This window comes from Alligator sinensis, unplaced genomic scaffold, assembly GCF_000455745.1.
Source record: "Alligator sinensis unplaced genomic scaffold, ASM45574v1 scaffold250_1, whole genome shotgun sequence".
Lineage (NCBI taxonomy): Eukaryota > Metazoa > Chordata > Crocodylia > Alligatoridae > Alligator > Alligator sinensis.
Window position 1 is genome coordinate 4149150 of NW_005841888.1, and position 16608 is coordinate 4165757.

The 16608-nt window shown below is 41.5% G+C and overlaps 1 protein-coding gene across 7 annotated transcripts in view; it reads right to left on the minus strand.

Annotated features, from left to right (window-relative positions):
• Positions 1–16608, minus strand: part of RFX7 (regulatory factor X7) — an 86708-nt gene that overhangs the window by 13938 nt on the left and 56162 nt on the right. For 3 of the 7 annotated variants that reach the window (XM_025197069.1, XM_025197070.1, XM_025197071.1), the window contains 3 exons: positions 13529–13611; positions 11823–11948; positions 1266–1382 (listed from right to left, as the gene is read on the minus strand). In XM_025197069.1, the coding sequence (XP_025052854.1) occupies positions 1266–1382; positions 11823–11948; positions 13529–13611 (326 nt within the window). Of the gene's footprint in view, positions 1–1265; positions 1383–4276; positions 4394–11822; positions 11951–13528; positions 13612–16608 lie in introns of those variants that run through there. The other 4 variants (XM_006017972.3, XM_025197073.1, XM_025197072.1 and 1 more) reach the window with 4 other exon arrangements.

Consider the following 16608-nt stretch of genomic DNA (forward strand, 5'->3'; position numbering starts at 1 on the left):
CTTCCAGAAAAGCTGCCTTGAAGGCATCAAGAGATCGAGAGTCTCACCACTTCCTCTGGTAGTTTGTTCCCATAGTCAATCATTCTCTAGGATAAAATCTGTCCCTCTTTTAAGTGAATGTGTCTGGTTATAACTTTTAGGCATTGGTTCTTAGTATGCTTGTCTGTGCTAAAGCTAATGCGACTTTTAGTATTTGGCATCTTTCTTTATTGAACTACTTATATAACATGATTAGGTCACCTCCTAATTTTCTTTCTGATGAGCTGAGCAGATTGACATCCTCAGCTCTCTCACAGCAAGGCATTTTTCCCTGTCCTCAAACAATTGTTAGATCTGCACTGCACTGTCCCCAATTGTTCTACATCATTTTTAAAGAAAGGGATAATACAACTGGATACTGTGTTTTGGCATCAGTCTCACCAAGACCATACAAATTCACCTCCCTACTCACTTCTACTCTAACCCACTCGTCTGTACATCTAAGAATCACACTAACCTTCTCCTCCAGTTCTTTACACTGGATGTCTTAATAAAAGTATTAGGTAATACTAGGTTGACTTTATTGGTTTTTCATGCCTTTAACTGCTTGTTTTCCAACATCATCAGCTCAGATATCCCTAAGTTGTATGTTAAATGATCCATTAGCTGGGTTATTGAATATGTGGACCTTTGGGTTGAACTGATATTTTTTTGACAATCAGCTCTTTTCTCCCTTCTTTTAGACATTAGTTGAGCTTCTCCCATTTATGAAAAGCTGCCCTTTAATATGAACACTTCTGTGGCTTGACAGATAATGATAACAAGGTTTTAGAAATACAGTTCAAGAACTATTACTGGCTTTATGCCTCAGTTTAGTGATGTGCATTGGTACAGCAAAATTAAATAAACATATTTTTTACTTCCATTATTACAACAGTATAGGTATTGCACGAATCTAATGCAAGTTGCTTTATTCCAATATTCATCTCTTTGTTTTTAAAGATAAGACTAGGTTTCCAGAGTAAATAACTACAGGAACAACTAAGCACTAGAATTAGATGACCAGCAAAAATCAAGTAGGGACAAAATTCCTGAAGATGTGCCTTGCATCTTAATGATAAAGAGATTAACACATTTCTAAGTATTATACCAAGTACTTTGGGGAAATTGTCTGCATTTCTTATTTACATTTATTTCTAAATTTAGCTAGCAGTTGAGCTACAACAACAAATGTTCTTTAAGCAAGGGCAGAAGAGATTACTGAAAAGTGTTTTAGCAAAGGATATTTTGATTTGCCTCTTGTGCCCAGACGGCGGGCTTTCATATTTGGAAAAACATTTTTCATGATCTTTCCAAAGTCAGCAGCGCTTAATGGATGGTAACCAAGATTGTCACAATAGCTCCTGCAACAGAGGGAAAGAAATTGTGAATGAAACAAAATAAAAGGCAATTCTACGTAACAGACTTCCATCAAAGACTTTCAAAGGAAAATAATCAGATCAGAACTATATTCAACATTAGTGAATCTAGCTACAACAAACTGAATACATTAAAATACACAGAATTATTAATACAGTCAATTTTACTCTGCACACTTGTGAGTTCAAAGTCAGATGGAGATTCAATACACAGTGGCCTTGTCAAGAGACCAGTTAGGAACTGTTGTATCTAACTTGGTTAGGATTTCATGTTTTGTGTATTTAAGACATGGGTACAATAAAAGGAGAAGTGTGACCAGCCAAAAAGTGGGTAACAACTGCTTGGGTGTGACAAGGTGTGACATCACGCATGAATTTTTAAAAGCAGTAGGAGAGAGATTTTGCCTCTGTGTAGAGTATAAGGTCTTGTCCACATTAGCTCTAGAAAGGTCAGAACTTAAATTAATAAATTCACCTTCCTAAAAAGTCAGCTTCATTCTCAAGTGTCTAATGTGAACATACACCGGGGAACTGGATACTTGGGGACTGTTAATGAGTTACAGGGACTGTAGGGGTTTGTCTTCACACCAATTTGCCCTGGTTTAATTACTCCAGCACAAAGCCCTGTGAGAACAGTTTCATTTATTTAAAACTGATCAGATTGGTTTACCAGGCCTACATTAATTCAGGGTTGTTCTATATACAGCTACTGCATTGCTATAACTATATCAGGTTATATAATTAAAGTGGTACAATCTCTTATTGAGGTGGAATTTTATTGGCACAAAGGTACTTGTATTGGCAAATAGGAATCAACTATGCTATCAGTAATATTTTTTTTTTTCCTCCAGCATCCAATGGTAGAAAAGAGCAGAAGGATTTTTATTTTTAGAGCCACCCCTCTTCCTGCCAAAAAAGTAAAATAATTTTAAACAAGAAGTAATTTCACTCCAAAACGTAAAACTTGGGGAAATTTACAGGCACATGAATAGCTACATATAACAATGGGAACTCTTCTGAAACCTTATCTGTATAGATTCATAGTATATTCATAGATTCGTATAGCAGGGGCTTATGGTAATATACATATTTGTATGCACTTACACACCTCTTTTTCTTCAAGGACAAAGTGTTTTACAGATATGAATTAATTAAGCCTCAAACATTATTGCAAAGTATACTTATTTATGTTCAATGATCTAACCAAGGTCGTAAGGTTGCAAAACTTGCTTTCCTATGCTCTAACCATAAGATCCTGCTGCACTCCTGGGCAAAACACTATTAGAAATATTCACAGATATTCAGCTTTTGAAAGAAAAAAGGAGCTGTGCACAATCCTCCCTATGTAGACCTCAGATCTGGACAGCAGAGAAACAATCATTTCACACACCAGCATGTGGTATTCTAAACAAATATGACAGGACTCATACATACTAACAGAATTCAGCTGCTGTGACTAACAAAAACACATTCTAAATATAAATAAAAACAGGGAAATCACAGTGGTTAGAGTAGATATGAGGACTTAACTTAAAGATGTGACAGCACTCAGGAAAAAGGAGTTTCATTCCTTTCTGCAAAAGTAGCGATGGCAGTAATTACCAGTGACTGTGCACCTCAGTAAACTGAGTGAAGGTCTGTTCTGAAGACTAATGTGAATGGTGGTTGGCACAGGTGTTGGGATCCTGTGAACAGCATTTTAACAAGGAACTTCCTCGATACTGCAGAGCACATATCTGAGTTGGTTTTCCATTACTGCCAGCATCAGTGAGTACCTAGGGCTGGCAGATCATGTGTGGAGGATGACAAGACCCACCTTATGAGGTGCAAAGGAAGAGGAAAGGCAGATGAAGAGCATTAACCTCCACTGAGCGCATCTGCAGATGCTTCCATGCAACCAGGGGGCAACTTACATCTAGTAATGCAGATGGTGATGGGGGAAGGAACAGGAGGGGACTTTCTCATCATTTTTGCTTTTTTTAGGGAAGTGGTTTTTAATCTTTTTAGACTCAAAACACCCAAGATACCCCTCCTTTTGTGGACAGATTTGCACCATATCTAACAAAAATATTACACTACTTAACTCCTTGCAAAGGGGCCAGGCAGTGGGAGCAGGAGAGAGGCCTGAGCCTGAGATCATCTTCTCACACTTCAGGGGCAACCTTAAAAAAATCTTGTGGAACATAAGGGTTACTCTGGCACCCTGGTTGAGAATCACTGCTTTAGGGATGGAGGAAATTGAAGAGACCAGGGCAACTAAAACTCAAGAAAATTCTTGTGATAACAGTGATAATATGTCTACAATTTGCTATGACTTTCCAGTTCTGCTAAACTGCTTTATAGCTAATGCCAAGCAGAGGTCTCCCACCTGGAGTCAGATGTAGGTTCACCTACTGCTGTTGGCTGGCTCTGCACAGACATTTGTAAACCAGTTTCCCCTATCTTCAGCTCTAACCAGCCTTCTCTGGATTCTGAATTCATTCTCAAAATGTGTGATACTGCTGTTGGCTGATATGAATTACTGTATTCTATTTCTCCACTGTAGTTTGGAGCATTGTCTCCATAGCAAGCATCTGGGGTATTATAGAATATCTTTTATTTAGTCAGTGAAATCTGAAAGGGTAGATGCTAAAATCGTTGTGTGAAGTTCAGTGCAAGGAAAACCCAGTTCAACTAGTAAGCACCAGTCTTAGGACTTAATTAATCAATTCTTTTAGAATTAAATTTATTTGCACTTTAGGAAAAAAATGCAGTCATCAAGCTTAGAAAATCTGTTTCTAACTAGTATGTAGTAGCAGCCACAGACTTAAGTAGTGGTATATGGCCCATATGCCCAGGCCAGCAGTTCCTGCCAGCCTGGAATCTCTTTGAGCTATTACCGTTTTGTGAAGTGATGTTATTTTGCAGAGAACCCATTCCATGAGGCCTTGTGCTCCTTCCTCTTGTTCAGCCTAGAACTTCTCATACCCATCTCCAGTCTCTTATTGACCAAATTCCTACGGACAAGAATAAAAGGGTATACACTACCCATACATAAATTTAGGCTAGCAATCAGAACGAATTCTAACCATGAGAGGAGGGAGATTCTGGAACAGCTATCAAATGCCATCAAATAAGAATAGTAGAGAAGAAGCTATTTTTTTGATGGAGCTTGATCAGCTTCTGAAAAGGAGTCATATGATGTGGCTGGCTGTGACAGCAGGGGACTGAACTTAGTGACCCAGTAGGTCTTTAAGTCTAGTCTGGGCACAAGAAACAGAGCCCGACCAATGGTAGAAGCTTGTACAATTGCATGTGCCATTTTCTTCTTCAAAATATTTTTCTCTTCAACTGAGGACAAGATTCTGCATAGTCTGTACTATGCCCATAGGGCCTTGCTCAAACAGATGGCAGCTCTACTTTAATAAAGGCTTCAGGACTGTTCTCTCTGGTCCAGTTTCATTAAGCACCCCCTGTACACCTTGCCAGCAAAACCCCCCTGACCCTGGAGATGGCGACTGCTGGGACTCCTAAGGCTTAAGGGTTTTATGCTAGGGGTACACCCCTGCAGCTGAGAGCCCTGTCAAGCTAATGGGGCTCCCAGCCTCAGGGGAGACCCTGCTACATGTGCAAATTAAAGCGCAATAGCAACCAACTATAAAGTTAGTACACATTTCTGAGGTCTGAGTTCATAGCTGGTTGGAGCTTTTTTTATAGTGTGATAGATACTTTGCACATGTAGCTGATCTCCAGGTAACTGTGCAATACCTGTAACCTTTAACAGAGGGCCTAAGGCTCTGTAATGGCTTCTGGTGACATAGGCCAGGGTAGAAAATGAAAAGTTGTTACAGTAAAACTCTCCCTTCCCTCGTGAGAAAAAAGAAGACAAGGGATTTGGTAATGGCGATGCATTTATTCACCACATCCCACTGCACATCCCGTAGCATACCCTTAAAAATGCATCACCTAGTGCAGTGATTCTCAACTGGGGTGCCATAAGCTCCTTTGAAAGATGTCACGAAGTGTGAAGGGATAAGCATAGGCTCCCATCCCCCACTGCCAGATCCCTCTACAAGGAGGTAAACCCTGCAATAAATAAATTAGTTTTTGAAATGGCGTACTGCTCAAGTCACAGAAGGTATGGAGGAATGCCTCAATTAAAAAAAGGTTGAGAACCACTGATGGGAACTGAGCCAGTAGAAGTGATCCACCTCCTACCCCAATGACAACTACAAGCCCTTAACTTTCCTGAGTTATTTTACTATTCTGTAATTTAACTTTTTTAAATCACTTTTAAGACACGTTGAGTGCAGTTACTTCTACCTAATCACAAGTCTGCATCTCTACCTAGATATTTTGCTTCTAAAAGTATAAAAAGGAAGGAATAAGTATGAAAGGAAAGCATTAGTGTATTGAAGTACACTATTTATTCAGATAAAAGTCAACTGAAAAGGAAAGGAGAGGGCACATGTAAAAACTGCCTGTGCAGGATCTGTGTAGATTCAACCTTCAACATCTTATGCACCTGGAATCCATACTAGATTGTATAATACAGGCTAAAACAACCACATAAAGAACACAGAACCTCATTTTGTAGAACTACAAGATGACTGATGGTTAGCAGACATGCATATGCTGGTATTCTGCTGCAAGTCCTCCAAAGCCTGCGTAACCTTTCACAGGGGTGTGAACCCTCCAGATTTAGTAATCACAAGGCATTTCCATATTTGTATGTACACAATGCAGAAAGCTGCTCAAATCACCTCACCAGCAGAGGTAGAAAACAATAGCTCATGAATGACAGACAGTAGTGTTTGAGGTGCCTAAATCCCCTTAAGTAGAGAGAAATGTCTTAACTGAGCTAAACCTAGGCTACTATTTATATAGCTCTTCATACCTCCCACTCTGGGTCTATTCTTCCTTTGGTGCTTGAGGTTAACTAATACAAATATTTAGAGCAGCAAAATCTATTACAAAAAGAACAGATGCTTGAGAAAGAGAACAGATCCCAAACATTTGATATTTTCCTGGATATTTGCTCACCATCCTTATTTTGTTAGGGAAAACTACAACACACACAAAGCTAGATTTAGCGACACACTGAATCCATCCAAGTTTTACACTACACAATCTGTAGATGATGATTTTTTGGGGCATCTGCAGCTTGGCACAGCATGGAAGCCAAGCAGATTTGTTGCTGAACTAGGCCATAAATTATTAAATAATAAATACATTTAAGAATAATGCTTACATTTTTCTCTTGCGCAGCAGCTGCTGTTGTCTTTGTTGCTGTGCATATGGGTGACTGACTGTCTTGCGATTGGTTAGTTCAATGTACTTGCACTATTGGTTATGCTTTAAACTGCATCACAAACTTGAGTTGATGGTGAGATTTCAGAAATAGGTGTGTGCATTTTTATCAACCCCAGGCAAATTAAAGCCACCACATTTCAGCATAGCCAGAATAAAAGACTATAGTTAATTAAGATGGGGTATGAACACAGTGGAAGAAAACAATGGTTGCAATCACTGCTGTCTTACAGAACCGTACAGGATTCAGCCTTATAAGCTGGAGGTACTCAGCACTGTTATAATTATTTTTTTATCTGAAGCTATATATTGATTATCCCTCAATACGAGGATGATGTCTGCTGGGGAGGAGGGAAGGGGTGGGGAATAATGGTGAATTTTAAGGTGGCTGAGGAGTCCAACCCATGCTCTGCAAGTTTTTCCACTGATATGACAAGTGGTGCCTTGGGGGGGGAGGGAAGGGGGCACAACTATTGGCCAGGATGTTGTGCGCTTTCCTTCCTCCTCTGCCGTTTCTCGGCTTCCTGTGCAAGACGGTTCTCTTCGAAGTGGGAGGCAGCTTGATGTATGATGCAGCGCCATTGAAACCTGTTACCAGCCAGCACTTCCTAATTTGTAGGGTTGATGCCACCCTTCTTAAGCTATGCTTTCAGGGTGTCCGTGTAGCACTTACTCTGTCCTCCACAGGTCCTCTTACCATGACTAAGTTGAGAGAAGAGGACTTGCTTCAGGAGATGAGTGTCAGCCATCTGCACAGCGGCCAGCTTAGAGCAGTTGACGTTTCACGATCTTTATCTCAAAGCTGGTTAAGTTAGCTGCAGAGGATGCTGGCACTGGTGCAGTGGTTTTCCTATCTAATACAAAAGATCTTCCTGAGGCAATGCTAAGGGAACCATTTCAGGTGCTTAATATGGCTTTGATATATCACCCACATCTCACACCCATAGAGGAGTGTGGGGACAACCACTGCATTGTAGACTAGGATCTTAGTATCCACTTGCAGATCTGGGTCAGCAAAGACACAGCGAAGCAGATTTCCAAAGGATACACTGGCACAGCAAATTCTATGTTCAATTTTTACATCGACTGACTGACTGGAAGAGGTGATTGCCAAGGTATGGGAAATGCTCAATGTTTTCCAGGGGTTCTCCACCAATTGTAATTTGTGGGGGAAGGAGGGGTAACTTGTCTTGGGGTAGGCTGATGGAGTACCTTGGTCCTCCCAATGTTAAGGGAGATTCCCAGACTGTGATAGGCACCTGAGAAAATGTCAAGGGTAGACTGCAGATTGGTCTCAGTGTGCATGAGGATAACAGTCATTAGCATACTGAAGGTCGATGATGCTAGCCTGTAACTTTCTTTTGCTGCAAAGGCACGTCAGGTTGAAAAGCTGACCATTCATTTGATACTTAACCCAAATTCTGGGAAGGTGGTGATCACACATGAGAAAAATCACAGCAAGACAGATGGAAAAAAGGGTTGGGGCGATGACGCAGTCCTCTGACACCAGTACATGGTAAATGGGTCTGTCTCTGATCCACTGCAAAGGATTGTGGCAGCCATCCCATCATGGAGTAGGCTGAAAACACTGATGAGCTTCAGCGGACAACCAAACCTAGCTGGCACCTTCCATAAGGCTTCACGTTTGAGGGAGTTGAAGGCCTTGGTTAGGTCAACGAATGTCAAAAACAGCTTCTGGTGTTGCTCTCTACATTTCTCCTGGATCTGTCAAGCAATAAAAATCATGTTGGCAGCACTTTGAGATGGTCTAAAGCCACACTGGGATTCTGGAAGGACATCTTCGGCAAGGGGGAGGAAGCGGCGATTCAGAACAATGTGAGTAAGAATCTTCCCAGCAACAGAGAGGAGGGCAATGCCTCAGCAGTTCCCACACACTGACTCGTCCCCTTTCTTGAAGATGGTCACAATATTGGCATTCTCTAAGTCAGGTGGAACTTGTTAACCATATGATGAGAAGTTGGTGAAGCTTTTGCATTAGTGCTGTTCCACAAGCTTTGAAGACTTTTGCGGGGATGCCATCTGGGCCTGGCACCTTATTGTTCTTGGTCTGAGTGATGGCATGCCAGACTTCCTTGACGAATGGGAGATCAGCAAGAGGTTCTATTACTGGGTGTTGAGGGATGGACTCGATGGCGGTAGCCGAGACCTCAGATTCACGGTTAAGATTCTGAAGCTATCAAATGTGCTTTCATCATTTGTTTCCTAGTTCAACTTCAGACAAATGGGTCAAGCATTTTCCTCTGAGGAACATTTGGATTTTAGTTCTGAATGAATTTGCAGTCAACTCTTTCCTGCCTCCTCCCTTTCCCACAGCCCTCAATGTAATTTCTAGTTACATGGTAGCTTTAAGATCTGAGAACACAAATTTGTATTGGGTTGGTGTTGGTTTCACACACTTTATAATAACCTGTGACCCTGTCAGAAGCAGAACTGCAGCATTTACTCCCTGAATCAGGTACAACATTTGTGTATTACTCCAGAGAAGATAGTTTAGTGGGAGAAATGTTAGTTCTGAAGTATCTTGTAATGGGGAAACATCCCCTGCCCCTGTTCCAGAGCAAGGACACGAGCACCAGGGAAACAAATTTACATGGACGTGGAGCTGGCCAGCCATACTCGCTGAGAATGACTGCAGGGATTCTGCCAGGGAAGGGAGATGACTCCCCAGTGTGCATTACAGAGCGCGCCAGGAGCTGGCTCTATTTGACCCATGGACCCAGAAGGCAGAAAAAAAGTCAGGTGGTTCACTTCCCCGAGGAGGATAAAGTGTGCAGGCAGGCACAGGCTGCAGCATGGTCTGTGTGGAGGCACAGAGCAGAGCCAGAGCAGAGTTGGGAGCCCAGAATGGGACCAAAGACCAGAGCAAGCCAGTAAGAGAGCCAGCACAGTGAGTCCTGGTGGCGGGCCAGCTCTGGGTGGCTAGATTAGAAGTCGAGACTGGGATAGGGAAAGCAGGGGTCAGATAAGGAACCCTGCTAGAGAGGATGATTGCCTGAAGTGAAGGATTGATCATCTGCTAAGGGATCAGAGAAGGGAAGAAAGAAAAGAGAGTCAGCTGAGTAAGGAGGAACCAGTGTGTTGGGCTGACATAAGCCAAAAGTAAGTGGTTGGAGAAAACTCTGCAAAGATTTGTGATCGGGAGGTTAATTAATTGAGAGTGGGCCTGCCCCACGGAGGGATTTATGTAAGGACTGATTGAAGGCAGATAATTGCTCCATGGGTGAAATGATCTGCATAAGGACTGATGATCCATGATTCCTCTGAGGGAAAAATATACCCGTGAAGTTGAACTGAACATGGAAGGCACTGCTGACCATGGGGTATGCAGGACCACACAAAGTTGTGTCAGCAAGCATGGAGAATAAAAGAACTGGATGCATTCACACAAGAGATATAAACACCAGCCTGGCCAGGTGTCCTGCTCCCAATGCTGCTGCAGCTGCTCAGGTACTGCTCAGCTATCCCCGCCTCTAGCGGTGACTCCTCTCCTGCCCCTACTGCGTCACTCTGGACAGCAGGTAGCGTGGGGAAACAACGGTGGCCATGGGGATGCGTGCCAGACAATACATGACCAGCAATGCAGGGAGGAAGCTGCAGCTGGATAGCTTCTGCCCCAGCATGGGGCTCCAGCTCTACCTCCCAGCCACCTTCCACTCACTCTGCCAACCCGGCACAACGAGCAGCCACCTGAGGGCAGCCAAGTGGGTGGAAGGCAGCCGGGAGCTGGAACTGAAGTCCCACACACTGGAGCAGAAGCTGCCCGGCTGCAGCTTCCCCCCCACCCGGCTGAGTGTGTGATGCTCAGCATGAATCCTCACAGCCGCTGCCACTTCCCCACGCTACCTGTTGTCCACAGCAGTGCAGCAGTGGAAGGAGGAGGACAAGGAGGAGGAGGAGAAGGAACCACTGGAGGTGTGGGGAGCCAAGCAGTACCTGGGCAGCTGCTGGGAAGCTGTGCGTGTTGCCAGGGCCGGGGCAGTGCTGTCAGCAGGTGTGGGCAGGAGTGCAGCGTGGCTCAGTCCCATGCAGAGCACCACTGGGGCAGCTGTGGGCTGGATTCCAGGGAGGGGACCTGCAGACCACAAGCCAGCTCCTGGGACCTAGCACACAGGCAGCCCACACACATGCATACCCCCACTCCTTCCACACACCTACCCTCCCCCACCTCACAGTATACAAGAGTAAAACTTTATTTTGAGCTATTATGCAATTGTCTCTATAAAAAACATTACTCAAAAAAACAAACTAGGACAAAATTATTTTTTGAAATAAAATTAAAATGTTATAGTAGATATTTGATTTTTAGTATATGGTTTGTCTTTTATCTAAAATTTGTTAAAATGATATCTTCTGAAAGATTGTGTATGCAGCCCTTGACAGCTCACCAAAACTCAAGTGTCCTGCCAGCCAAAATAATTGCTCAAGCCGGACTTAATACTTCATGATGCTTTTAAGATCTTGTCCAAAAGGCTACTTCAATGTAGCCTTTTGGACAAGGCCTTAAAAACTGATCCTACTCAATGTCTTGTGTGGATGTTAAAAACTATTAGCATGTTACAATTTAGGTTTTAAATCAGGAACACTGGAATAAATTTCCCCATATGTCCTACTACACAGTGTGCTGGGCACTGACCATCTGCCATCACCTTACACATGAGGAATCACTGCTATTTAGAGCTTCTTTACATGAAAGAGGCCGTAGAACTGTACTGCAAGTTATTATGACTGTTCTTTACCCATATTCACATCCACCTGCTCTTTCTACCACAATATAAACAATATTTACCTTTGACAAAACTTTATTTAGAGTAATCTGAAGTGCAGTTTAAAACTATATTCTTACTTTCAATGGTATAAATACTGAATACAGTAGCAGCCTGCATCTTCAAAAATTCATTCACTCACTGGGTCTGATTCTACATGCATGCATCTCCTGGCATAGTGCTCACTATATTAGGCACTAAGGCATATGTTCTACATGTCAATGGAATAATATGTAGGGCCTATTTTTTTAGTTTAATTAAAGTTTGCTTATAAAGGAAATATATAGCAGCTAGATAAATGTTTGTACAGAGTATTCAATCAGATATATGGACTCAGTTTAGCAGCACTCACTTGTACTCATCATAAACCTCCTGTTTGGGAAGAGATGTCTCTGGGTGCTCCTCCAAGGTATTCCGAATCCAAGAAAAAGCATGCATTTGCTGTGCACGGCTTGATGACATTGAGATCTGATCACTACTGAAAAGAGAAACAATTGCGTTAAGAGAGAATTCTGTACTATTTGGTTAGCAGACTTAAATGTTCATATGAGCTAGAGACTTGCATGGAAATATATCATGGGGAAGAAGGAGTTCTTGGAAAGGTTTCTCATAAATGTAATTCGTAATATTTTCCCCACGATATTCTTCTAAAAGCTGTTTCTGCCTGAATAACACCAGGCATCAACAAAACCAGAATCTGTTTGGGTAGCTTTGAAAGAAGTGATCAAATGCATATTGAATTATGCACCTTCAGCATAATTCCCTGCTTCACTGAGTTCTACAAGCAGGGACATTTCAACAGAATGGTAGATGGCAGAAAGAGAGGGCCACTTCAGATGTGTTCATGTACCATAGCTTATATGCTGCCACTGCAAGCCCCCATTGCTCTGTGCACAAAGTCTCCCTGGCATGCCAGCAGGGCATGAGAAACTTTATCTAGAATTGCTCCTCCCAATTCACAGCTCCTTTATATGCCCACTTGGAACGTCCATGTCTCTTACACTATATAAATCTGGGTCCGGAGATGACATTATAGGTAAACACCATTAGAGAAGGCTAATGATTTACTCAAAGAACCTTGCCTGCCTATGTCCTTAGACCTACACAGCTACAACTTATACCCCTTAGAGAAGGCTCTGCATTCCTGAGAGATTTCTGTAATGCCAGTGCAGCAATTGGTGACTGACTGCAAAGAGTAACATACAAGTCAAGCAGCATGCAACCATCAACTGCAGCACTGTTCAGACCTCTAATCAGTCCATAGACCTGCTGCTTCACCTACTGCATGTGGCAGGACTGACACACACGTTCTCTGCATGTCCACAAACTGTGGAATTTCACACAGCCCATCACGTTTAAAAGGTTATAGTCATCCCTGAGTTCCCAAATGCCTTTTACAATTGGTCTCAAAGTTTGTAGAATATTCTAGCTCATCAGATTTTACTGCCTATCAAATTTGAAGTGGATTGATTCTTGAGATTCATTCTTAAATTCACCAGAAGATACAGCCTAATAAAACACACTTAACTGGAAAAATGGAGTCTCTTTATAATAGAAATATTCAGGAAAACAAGCATTCACAAAGTGTTTACCCATTCTAATATCCACCCTCCCCCACTTGCTATGAATATCTGTATGGGGGAGGAAAGATTACTATGAGATGTTGAGTGATTTCAGGGATAAAAAGGATCTAAATGAATGCTTATTGCCAAACTTATGATGAAGCCATAATTACTCTACCCTCTTCTTTAATATTTTAAGTGCTATATTACAATCTACTACATAAAAATTGAGGAAACAGCACACCTGTTCCATAACCAAGCATTTAATTAAAAAGAACTCCCTCATAAATCTCTTACTACATGAACCTCATATTTACAGTTTACTTTTTATGCATCAGATTTTCTAAAGACTTATTTCTCTGAAAATATTTTTGAAAGATACTAGTCTTTAAAAAGATCCTACTGCTGCCAGAAACAGTGCATGAAGATGTATTTTAGAGAATCTCACTGGAACTATTTTAGTATTAATATAAAACACACGCATGCGCGCACACACCTTTTCTCTCCATTGCTGGGACCCGAAGGCAGTTGAAGATAGAGGTAGAGTTTCTCTAGGTCTGTAAACTTCTCAACTTCTTGCTAGATAATGAGGATTTGTTGTTGTTGTTGGGTTTTTTTTAAAAAAAGGATACGGTAAGTGACAAGAATGATAGATGAAAAAATCCCACAGTTTTCAAAATAATCTCAAATAAAATAGCATAACATTTGGCAATATAAAAGTACCAGGCTATAAGCTATTTGGGACAAAAGGCAATTTTCAGTTTTGTATTCATGTAGCACCTAGCACAATGATGTTGTTGTATTGACATTATTTGTATTACTTACAAATAAGTATGAATCGAAAACATCTCTAACTTTAATCAGAAAAGAAAGAAAAATACCTTTTGTAACCAGAAGTCTCATTTTAAATCTTTCGTTATGATTTCAACATCTTTGAGAACGACATATAACAGCTCTTCAATAACAAAGTGTGATTCTTGGACTGAGCTGTACAATGATATCAAAAGTAAAATCCAGCAGACTAACAAAAGCTTTTCTGAAAATTAAATTTCCATCTACCCAGTACATGGTTGTCACAGGGTGATTAAATAGATATAGATGGTGACTCCTTCATCTGGTATAAATTGTTATGGCTCCACTGACTTCAAGATAGCTCAAAACCTTTAAATAAGTAAGGCAAGGTATAATCTTACTGGATACTGGTCATCCTCAGCATGAGCAGCAGGGTGTGATATGATGCTATTCTGAAGACACCAACATTTTGGTAATCACAGTGCTACTGGTCCAGCTGACTCAACTCTGAAATACTAGGAAAGTCAATCCTGACAACCTGGATGACATGTCAACACATATTGCTCCTAAGGAAATACTGAGGTCTCACAGCAAGGTGCAAATTGATTCCTTCAGAAGAAAAAAAATATGTGCAAAGGTGAATTTATATTGGGTTAAGATGTAGCTACTCTTCAATCACCTGCTTTAATTTAAGCAGCCTACTGCTAAATAAACTAGACCGGTATATCAGCAAACAGCACTGAGGCAACTGGAACTAGAGTGTTTTTTCTGAATGAAACACTGTTTCATTCTGTGATAAGGTTAACTTTCTTTTCCTTGACTGCTGCTTCACTTTGAATATAATCGCACTTTTCCATTTAAAAATGCACCCAGACCATCTGCTTGTTGCACCATTTAATAGTGAATGAAACTGAGGAAACAAGAAACTAATGAGAATGTTGTCCCGAAATTCAGGTGAAGCTGAGATAAAGCTTACGGAGCCAAGGTGTCAACACCTCTGATAACTTACAAAAGGGGATACTATGAGGTGGATGACCACAGTATCCATTTAACTTTGGAACTGGTACATAATTAACATCAACACAGTGTTGAACAAAAATTATCTTGAGAAAGATGCTCTTCTCCCCTCTGCTGCTCTCCACAAACAACATATTGCAAATCTCTTAAGAGGCCTGAGCCACTAGAAAATGAAAACAACTTAAAGATACTGAGCTGTATGAGGAAAGGAGCCCAGAGAATGAAGGAGGTTTGGTAAGGGCATTTATAGACATGCTCTGGGAAGGTGGGAAATGGGGGCACTTTAATTAGCGTGACTCCAAAAGTCACACTAATTAAAATGCCCGGAGCACCACGTGCATCAGTGTCCCCACGCTGAAAAATAGCAACGGGGATGCTTTAACTACAGCTCATTGAATGAGCTTTAAAATGCCCCCACCACCACTTTACAGTGTGGGGACACTGATACACATGATACTGGAGTCTGCTGGAGCACGATAATTACCACAGACCATCAGACTGGATTAATCGAGTCTGCTCCAATGCACTGTAATTACATTTGCTAGACTCTACTCACATTTGTTAGACTTTTCTAGTCAATAACTTTACACAATAGACATTTAAGATAGTGAAAAAGTATTTAAATCTAGAAACTGCAGTGTGTTTGGCCCACTTAGAATAATCTCTCAGAATACCTGAATGACTGAACTGTGTTTAAATTAGCCTACTTCATGCTGGTAAAACCTGCAAACAAGGAGTTTTAAACCTTCTTAAGCTTTTCACTCTTCTCCAGCCCATGAGGATCACTCCCAAAGGCAAGTTCAGATTTAATTACACTTATTACCAATCATAACAACTATAAGAACTTGTTGAGGTCCGTGATGTCACAGAATAAAGGAATTTGGTCCCAAGCTATTAAAGATGCTACACTTTTCCAGCAAGCTTCTAATAATATGGACAAACTATCAAATTAAAGTGAGTTAAGAGGGGACAAGGAACGAAATATTTCAGGAATGAAACTGGCATAAATTGCTCCTGTTTCGCATTCACCTTCCAGGAGGCAGTTGCTGGCAGGTTAACAGTTACCTTCAGCTGTTTGTGGATAAGTTCCTACCTGTTAAGTTGCTTTAATTTGTCCATAACTTCAGGCTGCATTTTTATTAGGGAAAAGCTAGGTGATGGTCTAATGAAAAAGAGGTAGTTCATAGATTTTACATACTTGTGTGTTGAGTCAGACCAATGTGCCATGGTGACAAACTGCCCCATGCCTCAGGTTTCACGAGGCAGTCAAGGTTCTTTGGGCAAATCTGATATCTTTTATTAGACCAACTTAAATAGTTGGAAAACAATTTTTAAGCATGCTTTCGGGTTCAAAACCCCTTTGTCAGGCTAAGGAAGATTCAGCAGTTGGTGTGTGCTCTTCCTGGATGGAATGAAAAGTAAAGCAGCCAGAGGCTGGGCTGGTATGCATACAAGATAGGCAGTCAGTGAAGATGTAGGTTGAGGAGTCAATGGGTGAGAAACAGGCTGGGTGTGGGGGAGAGAAGGGGGATGAATAGTGGAGAGATACCTGGGGAGTCAGATGCCAGGCAGGTTATAATATGTCATAAATCCAATGTCTGTATTTAGTCTATGATTTTTAGTATCCAGGAGGTTGATGAAGTGGAGTTCATAGGCTCGTCTCTGGGAAGTGTTTCAGGTTTCACAAGGCATGTTGGTGCCAAACTGGGAAGAGCTACAGAAGTGGCGCACCTGCCTGCATTCATGTAATGCAGGTAGGTATGCCTT